The 22,468-nt window shown below is 25.5% G+C and overlaps 1 protein-coding gene across 1 annotated transcript in view; it reads right to left on the bottom strand.

The window, feature by feature from the left end:
• LOC117167627 (transcription factor Sox-2) overlaps positions 1-22,468 on the bottom strand; it is a 487,544-nt gene that overhangs the window by 243,204 nt on the left and 221,872 nt on the right. Inside the window, exon 2 of the mRNA XM_033352702.1 lies at positions 930-995. Within this exon, the coding sequence (XP_033208593.1) occupies positions 930-995 (66 nt within the window). The remainder of the gene's footprint in view (positions 1-929; positions 996-22,468) is intronic.

Below are 22,468 nucleotides of genomic sequence, written 5' to 3'. Positions count from 1 at the left end.
AGAAGTCAACTTTTTTCAAATTGCTATATTATGCTACTTTTTGTTGAATAATTACATACTTTGGATACATTTCTTTCAATGTTGAAGAAATTTTTTTTTTTAACAATTTCTATTTACTCAAGCAGTTATTTTTCGATACCTAAGAAAACGAAATAACATAGAACACATACAAATAATTACGAAAATAATTTTATGTGTTCTTTTTTTATTTCATTTTTTTAGTTTTCGAAAACGAACTGTTTGAGCAAATAAAAATTGTTTGAACAAATAGAAATTTATTGAACATTAAAATAAATGCATCCAAATTATGAAATTATTTAACAAAGCGTAGCATAGGATACTAATTTCAAAAGATAGTTGATGTCTGTGGCACAAATTTTAGAAATGTTGAAAATAGACAATGTATAAGTGTTTAAATAATTACAGAATGTTCTTAGAAAAATTCCCTACTTTAAACAACGACATATAATTACATTTCAATCAGAAAATACGAATATGTTTTACATTTTTTGGCAACAAATAATTGTTTAAATAATTTAAATTTGTTCAAACAATTTAAAATTAATTACAAAGTCATAGGAAATATTCAAATTGTCCATTAGTAATTATTTTTATAAAAAAGACGACGGAAATTGCTAAAAACTAACAACAATACGTAATAATGTATTTTTTTAAATTTTTGAGTCATATTAGGGAATTTCGAAAAAAAATTACGGATTTTGTTTTTTCGGAAATGGAAACTTTTGGAGGGGTTGTTTTGCCTTGTAGCTCGAAACTCGATTTTTGGACCACCCTAGTCCTGATATCTAACATCCGAAATTAATTAATTTCTATGGTCGACAAAATAACAACAATTATTTAATTTATTTCGATGAATTATCCGTTCACCAGAATTCAGAAGTTGCAAAGGGGTGTAAAATAGAACTCACCATGCTCGTACTGACTCGGAGTAACAACCGGTTTCCGGATTTAACATCTTGCGTTCACTATCCGACCTGAAAAAAATAGAATTTTTAATTAGGGGTTTTCTTTTCAATGAAATTTGCATTATTGGGGTCCTGTTTGTATTTAAATGATCTTGTGATGAATAATTCTTTAAACATTAATGCTGAATTTATAATTGTGAATGCTATTATTGAATTCTAATAATATATTCTGTATTAATATTATACAATTAGGTCATACACTATTGTAAAAGAGTAACATAAATTGCTTTTGTTCGCTAAATTCGCATAGAATCATGGGACTATTACTTCGATTTTAAACCTGGATTAATCAGATTTTTTACATGAATTATTTTACAGTTCAAGGTAAATTTTAGAACTTGAACTCACGTCACTAATGAAAATTTTTCACAGTTTTTTTTTTAAGAATAAAAGTATTTAAAAATTTTTAAAAACGACATTTGTTTTACTGAGGGCGGATCCAGACATTTTTTCGAAGGTAACCATTGTCAATTTTCTTGAAACGAATTTTTGTCACAGGAATTGGGGGAGGGGCAATAATTTAAAAGAATTTCCCAAAATAAATGTAATTAAGCGATAAATTTAACTTGATTTATATTTTTAAATTATAGTATTAACATTAATAAAAAAAACCTTAAATATCGTGTCTTACACGGGGTAAAATTTTTGTTAAAAAATTCTTTTTTTATTTTAAAAATTCCAACTCTTTGATTAAAAGTTAAACTATTTTATTGACAATTCATTTTTTAAAGAACTTTTTTGTTGAAAATGATTATTTTTGTGATGAAAATTAAACTTTTTTTTAGAAAATTGTTTTTTTTTTAATTCACCTATTTGGTAGAAAATTCAGTTTTGTTGTTAAAATTTCCTATTTTCGAGTAGAAAATTCTACTGTTTTGTGGAAAATTCGTTATTTAAGATCGGAAATTAAACAAGCTGCTAGAAAGTTAAACTGTTCCATAGAAATTTCAAAATTTTGGTTAAAAATTCGCTTTCGTAAACCGAAAATTATTTTTTCTCAATTAAACGTTTTATCATTAAATGATTGATAAAAATTAATAGTTTTTAGACTCAAAATTAAGCATAACTATTTTGTTACAAATGTGACCAAATTTTTGAAAATTCATATTTTTTTTAAGGAAAATCGAATTTTTTGGTTAAAAATTCAACTGTTAGGTTGAAAATTAATCTTTTGAGTTTAGGACGCAATTATTTTGCTAAAAATTCTTCTTTAATTCTAAATTATATTCTGTTTTATTTAAAATAAATTAATTTTTTGTTGAAATATCCACTATTCTACTTTTTTTAAATTGAAAATTCACCTTTTCAAGTTTACAATTCAATTACTTCCTTGAAAGGTCAACTTCCTTCTTTAAAATTCATTTTTTTGGTTACAGAATTTAAATTTAGGTAGAAAATTCATCTTTTTAGTAGAAAATTGAACGACATTGTTGAAAAAATGGTAGAAAAACTTTTTTTTATTTTAAAAGATTTACATTTTTTTATAAAATAAAAAATGTTTCTAAAATTCATGAAAAAGTGGTAGTAATGTTTATTTATGAATTATAATGTCGAGAGGTTATTTAGCAAGATTGTAACACACTTTAAAAGATTTCCAAAGTTTATAAAAAAGAATTTAGTATATTTTTGGCAATTTAAGGAATCATGCAAGTCATTTTAAAAGATATTAAGGGATTTTGGAAGTTTTAAAAAGATTATAAATATTTTAAGACTTCGAAGTTTTCCGAATATTTATCATTTATTTTTAAATTTCTTTCAAACTTCTATAAGTCTTGAATTTATTTTTAAGTGACTCGAATCTACCCTAAAATTTTTTTAAAAACTTTTGAATTGAAAAATCTATAATTTTTCGACAAATCTGTAATCTTTAGAAATCTTAAAAAATGTTGACAAGAGTCTTGGGAATATTATGTTTACATAATCTTAAAAACAAAGAAACAGATAAATTAAAAAAAAAAAACAAATATCTATTCAAATTTTCAAATTTGTATGAAAAATTATTTTTTCTTCTTAAAGTATAATATGGCTGAATTAGTTTTTTATTTGAAACTGAAAAATCTTTCTTGGTTCAAAATTAAACTTCTAGATTCAAAGTTGAACTGCCTTCCTAAAACTTAATTGTTTAGATGAAGATTTATAGTTTTAGTTGTAAATTTATCGCTTTTGGAAAAAATATTATCTTAATTTGTTGAAAAATTAATTAGTTTAAAATTAATTTTTTTGCTTAAACATTCATAATATTACGTAAAAATTCATTTAGACAAGTTTCTATATTTTTGAAGATTTTGAAAAAAGTCAAAAATAAATTTGGAAGATTTAAAGACAATTTTTTAAATTATTAAAGATTTTAAACAAATTTTAGGGAAAATTGGAATTATTAAAAAAATATTTAGGAATTTTAATTTAATTGAAACTTTTTTTCTGTTTGGAAAAAACATTGTTTTTATTAATAAATTCAATTATTTGCTTGAAAATACAAATCTGTTTTGCAGGAATTTCATTTCTTTTATTAGAAACGCAATTGTTTCGTTAATTTTTTTGTTGAGGATTCAATTATCTTTTTGAAATTTTCACTTTTTCCGTTAAAACAAAAAATTAGGAAACATTCAAATCATTTTTTTAAAAATATTTATGAAATTTTAATTCGAATGACATTTTCTTCTTTTTGGACAAAATAATATTGGCGGTTTTAAATTCAATTATTTTGTTGAAAATTTGTCTCTTGTGGTTGAAATTTAATCATTTTTTTATATGAAACGCAAATGTTTCGTTAAATTTTGTTGTTGTTTGGGTTTCAATTATCTTTTTAAAAATCATTATTTTTTGGGGTAAATTGAGCTGTTTAATTAAAAATTGAATTATTTTTAAAAGTCAATTTTTGTAGAAAGTGAAACTATTTGATTGAAATTCATTCATTTTGTTAAAAATTTCGTCTTTTTGGTTGAAAATAAATTATTTGGACAAAGGTTGAACTGGTTTCTTCAAAATTATTTTGTTGTTGTTTGAAGATTCATAATTTTGTTTAAAATTTATTCAGACAAGTTTGAACATTTTTCCACAAATATCGAAAAAAATGTGGAAGATTTAAAGGCAATTAATTTAATTTTGAAATATTGAAAAAAATTTAAGACTTTTAAAAGATTTTACAAAAATTTTTTTAAGGAAAATTCTAATTATTAGAAAAATTAAATTTTAATTTTATAGCAATTTTTGTCTTTTAAGAAAATATAATATTCCAGGTATAAATTCAATTATTTTGTGGAAAATTTATCTCTTGTGGTCGGAATTTCATCTCTTTTTTTTTATTAGAAATGCAATTGTTTGGTTAATTTTTTTTTCATGGAGCATTCAACTGTCTTTTGAAACTTGATTTTTTTCGGTTGAATTAAACTGTTTTCGATTAAAAAATTTTATTGGAAATATAAACTATTAGATTTTTAGTTGATAATTTGTACTTTTTGTTAAAATTTTAACTATTTGGTGAAAAATTAAATTATCTTGTTAAAAAGACATTTTTTGGCTGAAGATCCAACGTTTTAGTTTAACATTCGTCTCTTGGATTGAATGTGAAACTATTTTCTTCAACTTCATTTTGTTAAAAATTTCGTTTTTTTGTTGAATTTAATTAAAAAGTTTAAAAAAATAAATCATTAAAAATTTTTAATAAAATTTCATCGCTTTGTTTGAAAATTAATATTCGTTGGTCGAGGATTCAACTATTTTGTTGGAAAAATTATTAATTCATGATATTGTTGATATTATATAGAAGATCTAAATTTATTAGTTTCACATGTCACAAACTCTCTAAATTGTAATAAATTAAGAACGTTTCAGTTTTCAGGGTGACCGTTTTAATTGAAGAAAAAAATTCCCGTCATTTCCCGGTTTTTTCCCTGCCAATAAAATTTTTAAAATCGAACTCTGTTCTAAACATTTTTCATTTAGATTAATAAAAAATAAACGAGAAACTGAACTATTCAGAGTGGAACTCTTGAATTTTCAACTTTAAAAATTGATGTTTAAAAGTTTTTCAATTCAAAAATGTTGTATTCAAATGCTCAATAACTTAAACGTTTAAAATTGAAGGTACTAAAACTTTTCAATTGAGCGGCTTAAAATGAAATGCAGGTACACTGCGAAATTCAGAATTTTTAACATTCAGAAATAATTATAGAGTTGGAAAATTTAGATTAAGTTCCGAAAATATAAATTCACGTCAACATGTTCAATATTCCAGATTAAAGAATCAATCAATAAACTTTTAAAATTTTAAAATTATATTATTAGGTTATTTCAGGCTAGAAACATGAAAAATTTAAATATTTAAGTTTTTTTATTTATTTAAAAGTTCTTGAATTAGAAGTTAAATTATTTTAATTTTTAACTGTTTAAGCATCCTGGAAAATCTTTAAAATTTTATTTTTAAATCTTGAAAAATTCAGGAGTTGTATTAAATTTTTTCAAATTAAAAATAATTTTGAAATTTTTTCAGAACTTCTACATAACTTTTAAAATGAATTGAATTTGTCCTACAACTTCTAGAAAATCCTGTGAATTATAAACAATATAAAACAGAATGTAGATTTTTTCAGATTTCAAACAAAAAATTTAGAAGTTTTTTTAGAATTGTGAAAGGCTCCAAAAAAAATGAATTTTTTTTTTTTAATATTCCTAGGAAAATTGAAAATGATTTTTCATTTTGAAAAATCATTTTAAGAGAATATTTCCGAAGATTTTAAGAGATTTACAGAATTTTCAAAAAAGAACCTGGAAGATGTTAGGGATTTTTAAGAAAATGTGCAGGATTTTCTAAAAACTGTAAGAAAGATTTTATTCATTTAAAAAAATGTTTAGAAATTCTGACAAAAATTTCCACACACTTCGTTTAAATTACTTGACATAATATTAATTTTTAAATTAATTTCAGATCTTTTCAAAATTTCTAAATATCTCTTAAAATTACTCAAATTTTTTCTACAAACAATAAGTGTCCGATTATTATTTCTAAATAAAAATTCAACAATTTCGGTTAAAAATAAAACATTATTTTCAGAGAACAATAAAAATGTTTAAGTTTAAAGTTTAAAACCTTTCAGAAATGTTAACAACTTAAGGCTTTCTATGGCAAAGAATTAAGTTTCAAATTGTTTACTTTTAAATAATCGGCTTTAATTTACTCTTATTCAATTAACAGTTAAATATTGCTAAATATTAAATAATTATCCTTTCTCTTAATTTAAAATTTTCAAATTCAATGGGTTAAAAAGTGAATCATTTAGACTGAAACAATGTTTTTAATGTAGAAAATCCCATTAATTACGAATATATTATTATAATGTTATTTTTAAGTTGAAGATAGTTTATAAAGTTTCAAGTTCACCTTTACATTTTTTAATGAGTCAGACTTTGGAACTGAATCAGGAACAATTTGGAAATTCTTAAACTTTAAACGAATTTAGAATTGTTTAATCAAATACATTATTAAGTTTTTAATACTTAAAGTACAGATAATTTTAAACTTATTCACTCATTTATTTATATTTACAGTTGATAAAATAATACACTTTTTTAACAAAAATTTTCAACTACAAACACTTTTAATTTTTAATAGTGTAAGTCTTCACGACTGCAATTTAAAATTCTTTAAAATAAAAAATATACGCTTAAAAATTAATATTTAAAATGAAGAATTTTCAAAGAAATAGATTTTTGAATAACGCATTGTAAACTGAATAGTATAATTCAAAAATGCTTTAATTCTTTGTTAAATTCTTTTTTGATAAAATTATAAAAAATAATGAGGATTAATTGATTTCAACTAGACGAGATTGACAGATAGGTCGTTATTTTCGATCCAATGTAGTGACGATTCCATAAATAAAAACCGATAGCACTGTCATGCGTTAATAATATCGTTTGTAGAGAGACGATAAGGGATGATCGTTCCGCTCGTATGACATGCAATTCACTCACTGATACGGTTACGATCGCGTTTTCACTAATACCACCCCTCAATGAGATTTATGTTATTCGTACAAATTTACCCCCCCCCCCCCCCCCCCCCCCCCCCCATCAAAAACACATACACACATATATCAATTCAATTTGATTTTCTGGAATTAATTTGGATTTCACGAAATCTGACAATCACTCAATTGGATGCAATTCCACAGTAAACCCCAAGAATAAATTTTATCTTTCAAAAAGAGAAAAACGTTGCATCAAATTTATCTAACGAAAGATAAAATTTATCTGAAAAAAATATAAAGTTCATCTGACGTAAATATTTTTTTCACATAGGTTATATGTCTGACAAAAGTAAGGGACTGAAGATGGCTGAGTAAGCTGATGCAGACTTTAAAAATGGTAAAAAAACACTATTTGGCATAAACAAACCAAAGTGCAGACTGTGTATTCAGTAAGTGTAGGTGAGTGATTTTTGGGTTTAAAATTAGGGAAATAAAGTAAGAATATTTAAAATTGAATACCGCGAGGATTTTAAAATTTGTGAAGGACATTTTTCATGTGAAAGTTGACGCAGCCGTCTGACATATAACCTATGTCAAAAAAATATTTACGTCAGATAAACTTTATCTTTTTTTAAAATAAATTTTATCTTCCGTTAGATAAACGTGATGCAACGTTTTTAACTTTTTGAAAGATAAAATTTATTCCTGGGGTTTACTGTGTCGTTAATTTAAAAACAAAAGTCACCTTTCCATTTTTGAATTTTAAATAATTGAGAAATTATAATTTTTATATCTGTTGAATGCTATGGTAAGCAAACCAATTGACCTGTATCGTTGCAGGTAATTTTTTGATAGAGAGCGTCCACATTAGGTTGGTCCACGTTTAAATCCACGAATAAATAAATTGGTTTTTTTTCAAACAAAACAAAAAATTATATTCAGGAGTGACACAATCCCTATCAAATTTATGACGTATTTCCCAGAAGCAAAAATACGTTTTTGTAAATTTTATTCATAATCGTCAATATTGTGTGAATCGAGTTGAAACAAAACATTTTCTGTTGTATGGGGTCCCGAAAAACTCCTTGAGTAAAAGAATGGGGTTTGCGAGTTTTTGGCACTAATTATGATTTTTTCCGCTTTTTTAAAATAAAAATTGTTTTTAATGCATAAGATACTACTTTTTACTAAGAATTAGATTTCCATGTTAATTTGTTTAACAATTTATTGTTTTTAGCATCATGTCTCTTAGAAGAGAGATAGAAAGTCGCGGTTTTTTCAACATTTTTCACTTTTTGTTAAATTTTCAATTGAAATGATGTGATAGTTAATCAATGTTAACAAACATAAGTATTTAAACAATTTATTTTTATTCTTCATAATACTCTTTGAATAATTTTGAAAAATGCGCCTTTTTCTTAAGTTTTTATCTTTTTCTACCTTTTGCTTGAAGTGAGTTAATATTTAATTAAGTTCACCTAAAATAATTATTTAAACAAATTGTTATTGTTTACAGCTATGGACTTCTATATTAATATTAGACAGTTGCGCTTTTCTTCTTAAATTTTCAAAATTTTGTCCATTTTTAAATTAAAGTGAAATGGTAATTAGTTAAAGTAAGCAAAAATGATTGTTTAAACAATTTATTATTATTAAAATAAAATTTTCTTTGCTTCATCATAGAAAGTTGCGTTTTTTTTTAATTTCTAACTACTCGGCTATTTTTCACATCAAGTGACTTAATAAACAATTAAATTTAAAGAAAATAATTGTTCAAACGAATTATCTATAATTTGTTCGAAATTTTAGATTTTTTTCACTTATAATTAGTATGGTGAAAATTAATGCAAATTAACTAAAATAGTTGTTTAAATAATTTTTTTATAACTATCTTCTCTCGAAAAGTGCTAGAAAATTGCCTTTCTAACTGAAATATTCAACCTTGCTTTGTTTTTTTAGTTATGAACAAATAATGAATAAACATTAAAAAGAACGGTATTTTAAAAAATCTTTCTTTTTTGTGAATATATTTTTCTGCATTTAAATATATATTTGAAATATTTCAATTTTTATGCGGATTAAGAGAGGATTAAGACAGGAAAAGTTGAAAATTCCAGAAAACCCGCAACTTTCTAGCAGTACTGTAGGAGAGAATAATATAAATTATGAATTCTTTAAACAAGCATGTTTTGGTAACTTACATTAATTATTACCTCACTAAGTGAAAAGTGGACAAATATTTTAGGAGTTTAGAAAACTCCCGACTTTTTAGCCCTTATCTAAGAAAATATAGTTATAAAGAATAATAGATTGGTTGCAAAATTGTTTTTGATAACTTGCATTATTTATTACTTAAATAAGTAAAAAGTGAGTGAAAATGAAATTTTTTTCCAAGAAACCGCAACTATCTAGCATTAGATAGAAGTGGAAATTTTTTGAAAAAAAAACCGCAATTTTTTAGCACTATTCTAAAAAAAATTGATTAAAAATACTGATAAAAAAATTTAAACAATTATGATCTCTAACATTAATTAATTAATTCTAACATAAACTCACTCTATTTAAACATTGGACAAAAAGTGGACATTTTTTCAAAAAACGGCGATATTTCAACTCTATTCTAAGAGAAAATTGCTGAAAGCAATAGAACAATTGCTCAAAAAAATTATGCTAACATCTAATTATGAGAATCAAGTAGTATTTTATGTATTTAAATCGATTTGTATTTTTTTAGAGGGCAAAAAATCATAATTAGCGCCAAAAACTTGCAAAACCAATTTTTTCACTCATGGGGTTTTCTTGAGACCCTATAAAAGAGACTTGTGGGGGTGATACTTAAAATGTAATCTTTTATTCGTACTCTATATCAAATGGTAAAGAAATATGTTGACTTTCAACTCGATTCACCTAATATCAACGATTCTGAATAAAATTTACAAAAACCTATTTTCTTTTCATGGGAAGTACATGTTTAACTTCATAAGTCTTGTGCCACCTCTAAATATCATTCCTTAAAAAAAAATGGAATTATTACATTCTCATCATATAATAAGGATGTATTTGTTTAATGGGAAAACTTACTATCGCGGATTTCTTTAGAGCTCAATAAAGACGAAGGAGCATTAACAAAAGAGAATTCACAATCACCAAAATACAGTTGTCGATGATTTTAAATTTAATTTTAAAAGGTCTGTGCACAAATCCAGGTGAAATACAAAGATATTTTAATTGATTTTAAAGACTTTTTTCATAAGAATTAGCACAGAAAAAACTGGGGAAATCTGGGGGAAATCATACAGACAAATATTGACAACAGTTCTTTATTATTTTCTTAAAACAAATTAAATTGAATAACTTTTAAAAAATTGTAATATACGCGTAATATTGCCATTGATAACTGTCACAATTCATGTGTGCTATCTTCGTTTTAAAATACCCTGAATTACTTTAAATTCTTTTAAATCTTTCGATATTCCTAGAAATCTTTTCAATTTCTTCAAAAGTCTTTGGAATATTAAAAAATACCACATAATCTTTGAAATCCTTGAAAATCCTTTAATTTATTAAAATCTATATAAAAATCCTTGAAGTCTTAAATTACCCATAGCTATTTTTAATTCTTTGAAACCTTTTGATATCCTTCAAAAAATGTTATTATTTTTGAAATCCTTCAAAATACCTATAATTTGAAATCGGTTGAAAAATCTTGGAGTTTTAACATAACCTTAAATATTTCAAATGTTTTGGAATTTTTTATGTCTCTTAAAATCTTTAAAATCTCTGTAAAACTCCTCGGTTCAATGACATCTTCACAAACTTTTAAAATACCTACGAATGATTTAAAAATTTTGAAAAAGATTGAACTTTGAAACACTTTCAAATGTTTAAAATTCTTTAAAATCTTTTAATATCTCATGCAATCTTTGAAATCCTTTAAAATCTCTGAGTTTCAAAATACCCTGCAATATTTCGAATTCTTTGGAATTTTTTATACTTCTTGAAATTTTTAAATCCCTTTAAAACTCAGCGGCATCTTTAACTAATACCACAAAAATTTTCACATCCTTTCAAATCCTTCGATTCATTGAAATCTATTGAAATACTTGGAGTCTTTAAACAAACCCTGAAATATCTCAATTTTTTTTTACACTTTTGATATTCCATGTAATCTTTGAAATACTTCAAAATCTCCCTAATGTATTGAAATCGATTGAAAAATCTCGGAGTTTTAAAATAAGCTAAAATATTTTAAATTGTTTGGAATTTTTCACAATTCTTGACATTTTTAAAAGCTCTTTAAAACTCTGCGAAATCTTGAACTAATATCACAAAATCTATGAATTCCTTTGAAATCTTTCAATTTATTGAAATATAATAAAATCCTTGGAGTCTTTTAAAATACCCTGAAATATTACAAATTCGTTTACATTTTTTGATATTCCGCACTCAAAAAATGTCTGGTTTAATGTAACCAGAAATTTTTATGATTCCTAAACATCTTTCAAATCTCTTTAAAATTTCATGGGAACTTTGAAAATACCATGACATATTTGCAATCCCTTAAAATAACTACAAATTATTTACATGGATTGAAAAAGATTAGACTTTTAAAACACCCTGAAATATTTCAAATTCTTTGAAATCCTTCCAAATCTCGTTAATTTATTGAAACCCATGGAAAAATCTCGAAGTTTCAAAATACCCAGAAATATTTTTAATTCTTTGGAATTTTTTTATATTCCTTAAAATTTTTTAATTTCTTTAAAATTCAGCGGTATCTTTAACTAGTACCAAAAAATCTTTTGAAATCCTTTAAAATTCTTCAATTTATTGAAATCTATGAAAATCCTTGGAGTCTTTTAAAATACCCCAAAATATTTCAAATTCTTCGAAATATTTTGATATCCCTTGGAAAATCCTTGAAGTCTTAAAATACCCACAGTCATTTTAAATTCGTTGAACTCACTTGATTTACCTCCCAATTTTGTATTCTCTTTATGATTCCTCAGAATCTTTAAAAATACCATAAAATCTTCGAAATCATTTAAAATCTCTTTAATTTACTGAAATCGATTGAAAAATCTCGGAGTTCTGAAATACCCTAAAATATTTCAAATTCTTTTAAATTTTTTGATATCTCTTGAAATCTCTTTAAAAATCTTCGGAATCTTTAAAAATACCATAAAACCTTCGAAATCCTTTTAAATCTCTTTAACTTAATGAAATCGATTGAAAAATGTCGAAGTTTCAAAATACCCTGAAATATTTCAAATTCTTTGGAATTTTTTTATACTTCTTGAAAATTTTGTAATTTCTTTAAAATTCAGCGGTATTTTTAACTAATGTCACAAAACCTTTTGAAACCCTTTAAAATCCTTTAATTTATTAAAATCTATTAAAATCCTTGGAGTCTTTTAAAATACCCCAAAATATTTCAAATTCTTTGAAACATTTTGATATCCCTTGGAAAATCCTTGGAGTCTTAAAATACCCAAAGCTATTTTAAATTCGTTGAAATCATTTGAATAACCTCACAATTTTGTATTCTCTTTGTGATTCCTCAGAATCTTTAAAAACACCATAAAATCTTTGAAATCCTTAAAAATCTCTTTAATTTATTGAAATCGATTGAAAAATCTTGGAGTTTTGAAAACCCTTTAATATTTCAAATTCTTTGGAATATTTTTATAAGCCTTGAAATCTTTAAAATCTCTTTAAAATTTCGCTGGATCTTTAACTAATACCACAAAATATTTTGAAATCTTTTAAAATCCTTTAATTTGTTGAAATCTATTAAAATCCTTGCAGTATTTTAAAGTACCCCAAAATATTTCCAATTCTTTTAATTCTTTTGATATCCCCAGAAATCTTTCAAATCGTTTTTAAATTCGTTGGAATCTTTAGAAATAGAATGAAACCTTATAAAAAAATCTTGTTTTTATTTTCAGGAATTCCGCACATGAAATCTTTTAAATCCGTTAAAATACTTATTGAAATCGATTCCAAAATCTTGGACTTTTGAAGTACTCGAATACTCGAAGTACTCTCGAATATTTCAAATTTTTCAAAATACTTTGATATCCCTTGCAATCGGTTTTTTTCATTATTAAATTTTTTTCTTTTATTTCGAATTATAAAGAAAAAATGCATAATTTTTTTGTAAATGGATTTCATAGTATTTCAAATATTTTCAAACCTGCCAAGTTATTTTGAAAACACACAAATAGAGTTTGTATGAAACGTATTAATAGGGATAGGAGATATTTGCTTAAAATATACTACAAATTTGTTTGAAAAATTTTTCATTTGCCTTAGGATCGTATGAAAACACTTAATTATAAAATGTGCATTTCTTAAATAAGGTTAAATTAGTAAACGTTTCGAGCACGGACAGGGGTCCGTCTCATTGCCAGATATTAAATTTAAGCAAGTCAAACAAATTTAATAATAGGGTCAATTAAATCCGACATCTTTAAAAAAAACAGTGAAGATTTCACTGAACATACTAACAATTATAGAAAAATTTCTTTAAAAATGATGTATGAAATGAGCCCAGAATGAAGCCGATTTGTCTATTTTATAAGAAAGTATGAATGTTTTCTTTCATTTTTTATAACATGCGTGATGATCAAAATTTTTTTAATATGCTTGGACACATTATGATTCATTTTTATTTTTAATTACCTGCCAATAAGATGTTTTCTACCAGTTACCATGATAAAGAAATATTGAATAATGAGAAGGATATTGCAAATTTTAAAAAATATTGTAATTTACACTAGTTTTGCAACATCTACTTGAAAAATAGAGAAACTGGATTCATTATGGGTTCATTTTATACAGAATTATACAGAATTATATACAAACACACACACACACACACACACGTGTGTGTGTGTGTGTGTGTACATAAGTATAAATAATCCTCATGTTTTCAAAGTAGAGAAAAAACGGAGTCATGTTTTTATTAATAATTTGGTTAACAGTATAACTAAATTAATTAATTAGAGAATACATATAGAATGTATTCGTTATCTAACAAATTATAGACTTCAAGATTGCTTTTCTGCGAATATTCTGAGAATTATTGATTTAATTCGTTAAAGCTGATCTCACAAGTTACATAATCTTATACGTCTCAGGGCCGGTTTTATATTTTTCATTGTCATTATTATAACAATTATTACCACTATTCTTACTTGATTATTAAACTTTTCAGGCGGCTTACAAAAGCCTACCTATCCAATATAATTTGGCTGATGAGAAATATAACATTGGAATCTATTCACCATTTAGTAAGAAAATTACTTGACTTTCACAAGATAAAATGACATTAAAAATATACGTCTCTGAACAAAGTCTTGCTTTTTTCTTTCAGATTCTTTTATTATTTTTTTAATGCAGTGAATCATCCAATTTACATTTTCTACGAAATCCACTAAAATCCCGGGAAATCGTACAAAGTCTTTGGAAATCACTTGAAATTGCTTATAATAGGTGATTAAGATCTGATATAATCTTCGAAACCGTATGAAATTTGATAACATTTCTTAGCCGTTATGATGTTTTAAAAAAAATTTCGTATCGAAACTCGAAATCGTGTAACTCTCCGAATTTTAAATATTCGAAAAAAGAAATTTTCGAATCACCTTATAAAGATTGGGAAAAGACAAGAAGATTAATAACCATAATACATAGCTGTTTAGGTGTTTTAATTTAATTTAACTTCAACTTCGGATTACAAAGATTACAATATTTTAGTTCACATATTTTTCTTGAATTATTGATACACAGTCTGCAGTGAATCGCAATTTGTAACAACTTCCGTAAAAAGATGTGGCAAGATTGGATAAGCTGTACCTACTTGACATTCCCTTATTTCATCTGCGGTCATATTATCGATTGCGTGGCTTATCATATTTAATTTTACTCTCGAACAATTTATATCGCTTTTATATATTCCACGAAGATACCCAGTATAATCAAGTATTGCCAAAATGTCACCTTTTGGGGTTGATAATACAATATATTCTCGAGTTGGCACGGGCACATATTTGCCATATGCTGCCAGAAATTGAATTCGGTTGTCGACATGAAAAACGTATCGTCGAAATTCGAATCGCCTGTTCTGATTTGCTTGTGGAATAAGCCGAATGTATCCAAGTTGTTCAAATGCATATCCAAGTAATCAATCAGAAGGAGGCCTGCCATGAGGAGACCTGGACCTGGCACGAAGATAAGAAGCCTCAGAAGTCAGGCCAGGTGAATGTTGTCTGTCAGAAGAAAAAGAACCAGCATTTTTTTCGCCATTCGGATTCCATTTGGTCTGTAGTGAATCGCGATTTTCAAAAGTTTCAATAAAATTTTGGGGGAAGATTGGGCTATTTTTGCCTACTGGGCAATCCCTTTTTTCATCTGGGGTTAAATAATTAACTTCGCCGCTCATCATGTTTATTTTTACTCTGGAATGATGTAAATCTGTCTTATATATTCCATGAAGAACCCCGCTATACTCTAATATTGCAAAAATGTCACCAGTGGACGTTGTCAATACAGTATATTCTCGAGATGGAATTGGAATGTATTTCCCCTTCCCTTCTTTTCGCCATCTAACAGGCATATGGTCAGGAAAAACGTATTTTCGAAATTCGAATTGCCGGTCTGGATTTGAGTGGGGTTTAAGCCGAAGATATCCTAGTTGTCCAAGTGAATATCCAAGCACAATAGGAGACCTAGAATCAAGTGACCTGGACCTGGCACGAGAAGAATTCTCCCCAGGAGAATTTCTAGTTGACAGCAAACTTAATTCTGCGAGAAGAAATATGGAATTTATGTTTCTTGTTATACATATTTCTAAAAGAGATTGATCCATTATTTTCATTATTGCACAGAGAAAAGTGGACGTTCAAAATTAGAGGGTCAAAATTTAGAGAGCCAGACAGTCCTTCTACATGGTCGTACGGTTATTCGAAAAATTTTTCGACATAGTTAAAAATATTTTCATTTTATCACCAGTCTGACTTTTATAGGAACACCAGACTCACTATCAAGGATAACTAAGGTATATTTCCCGGGATGTTCAATACGAACATCTTATTTTCACACATTTTGACCATCCGCCAAGGAATAGATAAGCCATCGCGTATGGTCAATTGCTTGATTTTTGCGCGTCAATCATGGGCGTGAAAATTTAAAGAAAGTTTTATTTACCGTATAGCATTCATGTGTAAAGTGCGTGCATCTATTAATGATTTAATTAAAAGATAAAATTAAAGACATTTAATTCTAATCTTTTTGAAGTAAATATAAGTTTACAGTAGATTAGCAGCTGGAACTGCAATTAAAATACTATTAATATATTTAGAGGTAATAAATCACCAGGGGCAGATTTAATTTACTTATATTTCTATAGTATAAATAATATCTATAAATATCTCTCTGTTCAAATATCAACTATTATAATTTGTATCGACTAATGATTTTTTACACTCCTTGATTTGAAGTAGAACTATTTATAAATTAATTTTTCTAAAAGAAGATTCATAATTTTAATAGAAAATTTATATCTTCAGTTTAAAATTGAACTTATTTTTTAGAATTGTCTTTTTTTGGAGTAAAAGCTATTTTTTAACTACAAATTTAACTTTTTTGTTGAATATGAACTTTTCGTTTAGCTTTTATATTTTTGGGTTGAAAAATCTACAGTTTTATATAAGAAATTCGTCTTTTTGTCTATAAAATTCAACTTTTTTCAGAAGATTTGTTCCTTTTTTATTAAAAATTTTAATAACATTTTAAGTTAAAATATAACTATTTAATTGAAAACTCACTTATTTAACAGAAATTTCATATTATCGGGTTAAAATTTCACTGTTTTGTACAGAAAATGCATACATTCGTTTTGAAAATTCAACTCTTTGGAAAAGATTCATTTTTCTTACTTTAAAATTAATTTTTCACAATGGAAATTTAAATCTTCCATTTTTGTTCGAAAATTAATCTTTTTAGTTTAAAAATTTAACTATACGGTTCAAAAGTTATGCAATTTCTTGAAAATTTATTTGTTTGGTACAATATTAATCATTTTAGTAGGAAATTCATATCTTTGGTGGAAAATTCAGCTTCTTTATTAAAACTTCCCTTTTTTGGGTTACAGAATGTTTTGAACTAAAAATTTAACTATTTCGACGAAAATAAAATTTTTGTTTGAAATTTCCTACTTTCGTGTTAAAAATTCTGTTCTTTTTTAAACAAAACTCTTTTTTTGTCTTTGAAATTCAACAATTTGGTTGATTGCATTCAACAATTTGGTTCAACTATGTTGTAAAAAATTTAACTTTTTTTAGTTGAAAATTCGATAACTTTGTTAATAATTCGTTTTTATTATTGAAATTTGTTTTTTGTCGGAAAATTTAACTATTCCACGTATGGTTAAAACTTTATCATATATTGTTAAGTTAAAAATAGTATTTTTGACACAAAGTTAATTTTCTTGGTTGAAAATTCAACTATTTGGTAGAAAATTAATATATTTGGTTAAAAAAGTTGTTTTTTATGTAACAAATTATCTTTGTTCATTAATAGTTCTACTTTTTGATTGAGAATCTTGTTAAAAATTCATTTTTTTGTTGAAACTTCATCAATATATTTAAAAATTTACTGTTTTCCGAAACATTTAACCTTCTACCTTAACAACTTTACCTATATTTAAATAAAAAAACTGATATAATGATATATATTATAATATTTTTTGGGACATATCCAAAACATAAAATCAGCTCGCAAGCTACGTTTGTAAACATTTAAGTACTGCAGTTTCAATATTTAAGTATTGAGCATTTAGTATCATAATAATCTTCGGGAAAATAGTGAGCGTAAATGTACTTTTTCAAAACGTGGGAGAAGGTTTCGGGTTTAAGAAAGCAAAAGTTTTTTTAAAAATAACTTTAAAATATATATTTGACTATCATACATAGTCCTTTTGACCATTTCAGATTTTCTAATCGACCCTCTGTATATTGACACGTCGGGATAATCAATTCGACCCTCTAAAATGATCGAATCGACCATCCAAAATGATCACGTTGACTGCCTGAAATAATTGAATCGACCATCCGATACAATAGAGTCAAATGTCTGAGACAAACAGATCGACCATATTGTTGATTTGGAACTCTTATTCAAACCTTCTAGAGATAGTCGCTTTAGCCGTATTCAAGAGCTTGTCCTATAGTTAACCCTCCAATATGGTCTATCTGCATATTTATATAGCCAAATAGACTTTCCATTTTTCTCCGCGTGGTACAAAGTAGTTGAAGATCATTAGTAAAGGATTCTGTTTACATATATAGTATGTAATAAGTATATCTATGCCATCAAAAAAGATATCATGGATAAGTAATGACTATTGGGATCTATTGATAATGGATCAAAGATATATGATAGCCATTATATGCCTATAAGATGAAAATAGAGTCTTTATATTCACTCCAAAGACATATGAAACACGGTCGCATTCATGCGTATGTTACATAAAATATAATAAAATTTATATATACATATATATTGTTATATTCACCAATACAATTAAGGACGACTGCCAAAGTGATAACAAAAGTATAAACGATCCACATTTTCTCTAAGCAGAAAAAGAACTGATTAATGCTTCATGGAATAATTTTGTTAGACGAGTATATTCTAAATCTTTACGAGTAAACATATATTATAAGTAATTCTTATCACACATATATGTGAAATAGCGACATTATAGGCGTCAAGATTGCCCTGATATGTATCTGTCATTTTACATTTTTTATCATCATCATTAAAATTACATGAAAGTACACTTTTTACGCCTAAAGAGGAAGAGATTTTTATTTGCCAACCACTTTTGCCCAACGGTTCTAAAAATTTTATAATTTCTAGAAACCATTTTTTGATAACATGCAAAGTTTTTGTTTTAATCGTGCAAATGATATTAAAAATAAGTAATTACATATACCGAGAAAACTATGTGAGGCATGCGGATGTTGTTGTTTTATTTGTGACAAATCTTATTGAAAGTTTCCTTTTTAACTCAAGCTATGCAACAAAAAAGATATGCAAAATTTATTTGTCTAAAGCCAATTTGTTCATGTATACTCCTCATTATAATTATGTAGAAAAATTAATATGATATAAAGCACAAACAATCGAATGATGAAATACGAATGCTTTATTTTTCACTGTCCAAATCAAACCATGACACACTTTTTACAAAAAATCAATAAACATTTAAACTGAAAACGAAGGAAAAATATGAGTTTCCAAGGTTTTTCAACCTTGAATTTTAAGAAAGTATACATGTAATAAGCGTGCGTGAAGGATAATGACCTACTGTAACACGTAAGATTTAAAAATATGTATACCAACTAGTTTACGTTTGAAATCTTTTTTGAGTTAATGTGATAATTTTTTGTTTTCAGCAACTCACAGTCAAGTGCTACAAGTCAAAATTAATTTGTCCAAAATAGATCTACAAATTTGTTTTTAACTACAGGATTTTCAATAAAACTATCATAGTTTCCATTTTAATCAAAATTTTATTTGAATGAAAATGTTAATTAACAAATTTGTTAATCCTGAATTTTACCCATAAATTAGGTTTTTATCTTTTTTTGTTTTACCGAGTTTAAGAGAAGAACTGTAGTTTTTTTCATGTCGTATAATTATTCCCTCAACAATATTTTGGTAAGACTTGATATTTTGGTTTTATTTTTCGAAAATACTATGAATAAAATCCAAATTTCAAAGTTTTAACTAAATGACGCAAAGTTTGAGGAAGTAATTATAGCTTTTGAAAAGTCCTACGAAATTTCGCAAGACTATTTCTGGATAGGACTTGAAATTTCGGTTTTATTGATTGAAAATACAATCTTAAAAAATAGAAAATTAAAATTCTAAGCTGAACGTCGCAAAATAAAGGTAAAAGTTCTTTGAAATCAAAAATTCAAATTTTGGTCCCAAAAAAATAATGATTAGATAGAAAAATAAAATTTGTGGACAGCCAGTACAAAGTACAAAAAACCATTAGAAAAATGTTGTTTATCCAAAAAAAGAGCTGAAAATTTATTAATAGTCATTTCTTGATAGGATGCGAATTTTTGACTTTAATTGTGAAAAATAACATTAAAAAGAAATAAATGAATGAGTGTTTGGAAAAATGTCACAAGGTAAAAACAAATTAATAGAATAAAGTTGTTGACCCAAAAAGTATCTACGAATTTTTTATCAATAATTTTCAGATATAACGAGTGGATTTTATTTTAATCATAAAAAATGAAAGAAAAAACAAAGTTTTTGAAAAACGATTTAGAGACAAAAGAAATGAATAGACAAAAAATGTTCAGTCAAAAAAGATCTAGAAATTTAATATAAGCTCTTATTATGCAAGTTCATTAGAAATAAAAGAATTAACTTTTTGGAAAAATGACACAAATTGCAATAAGACGCTTAAAAACAACAAAACAAAACAGTCAAATTCTTGAATTAAAAAGATTAAACTTTAATAACAACAGTTGAAGTTTTAACTCGAAAAGTTTAATTTTCAACAAAAGATTAATTTTCAACCAAAAATACAAAATTTCAAGCCAGAAAATTAAGTTTCAACTAGTTTTTTTAAACAAAAAACATGCATTTTCTAATAAAGTTCAACCGAAGATATCAATTTTCAACTAAAATTATGGATCTGCAACCGCAAAAATACATTTTCAGCAACATAGTTCATCTTTTAACAAATCAGTCAAATTTTTGATGCAGAACTATTAATTTTCTAACAAAAGGACGAGTTTTCAACCAAATAGTTGAATTTTCAACAAAAGTTATGTTTTAAAGCTGACAAATAAAGGTTTCAGAAAACAGTTCAATTTTAAACCGAAAAATGATTTTTAACAAAAAAGTTAATTTTTAATTTGAAAAAATGAATGTTGTACTAAAAGAGATAAATGTGCAACCAAAAATAGTTGAATCCTAAACTAAATTGATAGATTTTCAATAAACAAGATTAATTTCATACCGTAATTTCATACAGTTGAACCTTCATCAAAAAATAAATTTTCCATCCGGTAATCGCATTTTGTACAAAAAATTATGAATCTTTTACAAAGAAGATTAGTTTTCTACCAAAAAAGACGAATTTTTAACAAGCAAAAATCTATTTCCAATTAAAAATAGCAATTAGACAAACAAAAAAGTCATTTTAACATTTTCAATTAAGAAAATTAATCCTCAGACAAGAAAAAAATTCTGAGCCGAAAAAACGAGTTGTGAGGCAACAAAGAAAAAAATTCTTAACTAAATTATTAGATTTTAAAAAACAGATGAATTTTCATCTAAAATGATGAATCTGGATAAAAAATATCAAGTTTCAAGAAAAGATTTCAACATTAAAACAAAGTGCTAATTTGTCAACCGAATAGTTGAATTTTCAACAAAAAAGATTAATTTGCATCTAAAAGAGTTAAACGTTCAACCATAAACATAATTGCTAAACTTTAAGTTAAACAACTAATTTTTCAATTAAAAAAACAAATGAATATTTAGACGATTGAAGTTAATGAAAAACGTCAAAATTTTAACAAAATAGTGAATCCTTAATAAAAATGATAGATTTTCATTCGGGTAGAAAAAACCAAATAGACGCGATATTTGGACACATTGAGTTAATTTTTTTACCAAATTTTCAAGCCAAAAATATGAATTATCAACAAAAAATGAATTTATGACCGGAAAATTTATATAAAAAATATTATTAATATAGTTACTACAACTGAATATCAATATATATTATTAAGTTGTTAACTAATTGAAATAAATACTAGGAAAACAATACAAATATTAACAATATTTGAAATGGAAATGTTTCAAGCTTGAAGCCAAGAAGGTATTTTTATATAAATAATGATATTGAAATTATCATTAGTTTTAAACTCTGAAATTGATTTTTTTCATCACATTGATTTATGGCTTAGAGCACACAACGATTGTAATCTTATTAAATATTTGGAAACTAATACATTTAAGGATGTTAAATGCTAAATTGTTAATTATATTTATCTATTTCAGTTTGCAAGAAGAAATATAAATATTTAAAAACATGTTTTAAGTTATACAAAATATTTTTAAAAACTGAACAGGTGCTTACATTTCAAATAGAAAAATTCATTTTCACAATATATTTGCTATAAAACCAGAATCTAAATTCCGTAACCTTTCAATAAGAACAAGTTTACAACCTTAAAATTAAAGAGTTTGAATAGTTATTTTTCAAGTTGGAATTCATAGAATGCATATAAATAATGGAATTCATGGAGTTCACGCATCGAATATAAGGAATTCACGAGATTCCAAGAATTTATGTAATTCCCAGAATTTAATAAATTTACGGAATTCATAAAATTTAAGGAATTCGCTAAATTCAAGAAAATCAGGATATTCACGGTATTCACGCCTTTCAAGGAATTCACGAAATTCAAG

Source organism: Belonocnema kinseyi, chromosome 2 (genome assembly GCF_010883055.1).
Source record: "Belonocnema kinseyi isolate 2016_QV_RU_SX_M_011 chromosome 2, B_treatae_v1, whole genome shotgun sequence".
Classification (NCBI taxonomy): Eukaryota; Metazoa; Arthropoda; class Insecta; order Hymenoptera; family Cynipidae; genus Belonocnema; species Belonocnema kinseyi.
This window is presented reverse-complemented; position numbering and strand designations above follow the sequence as displayed.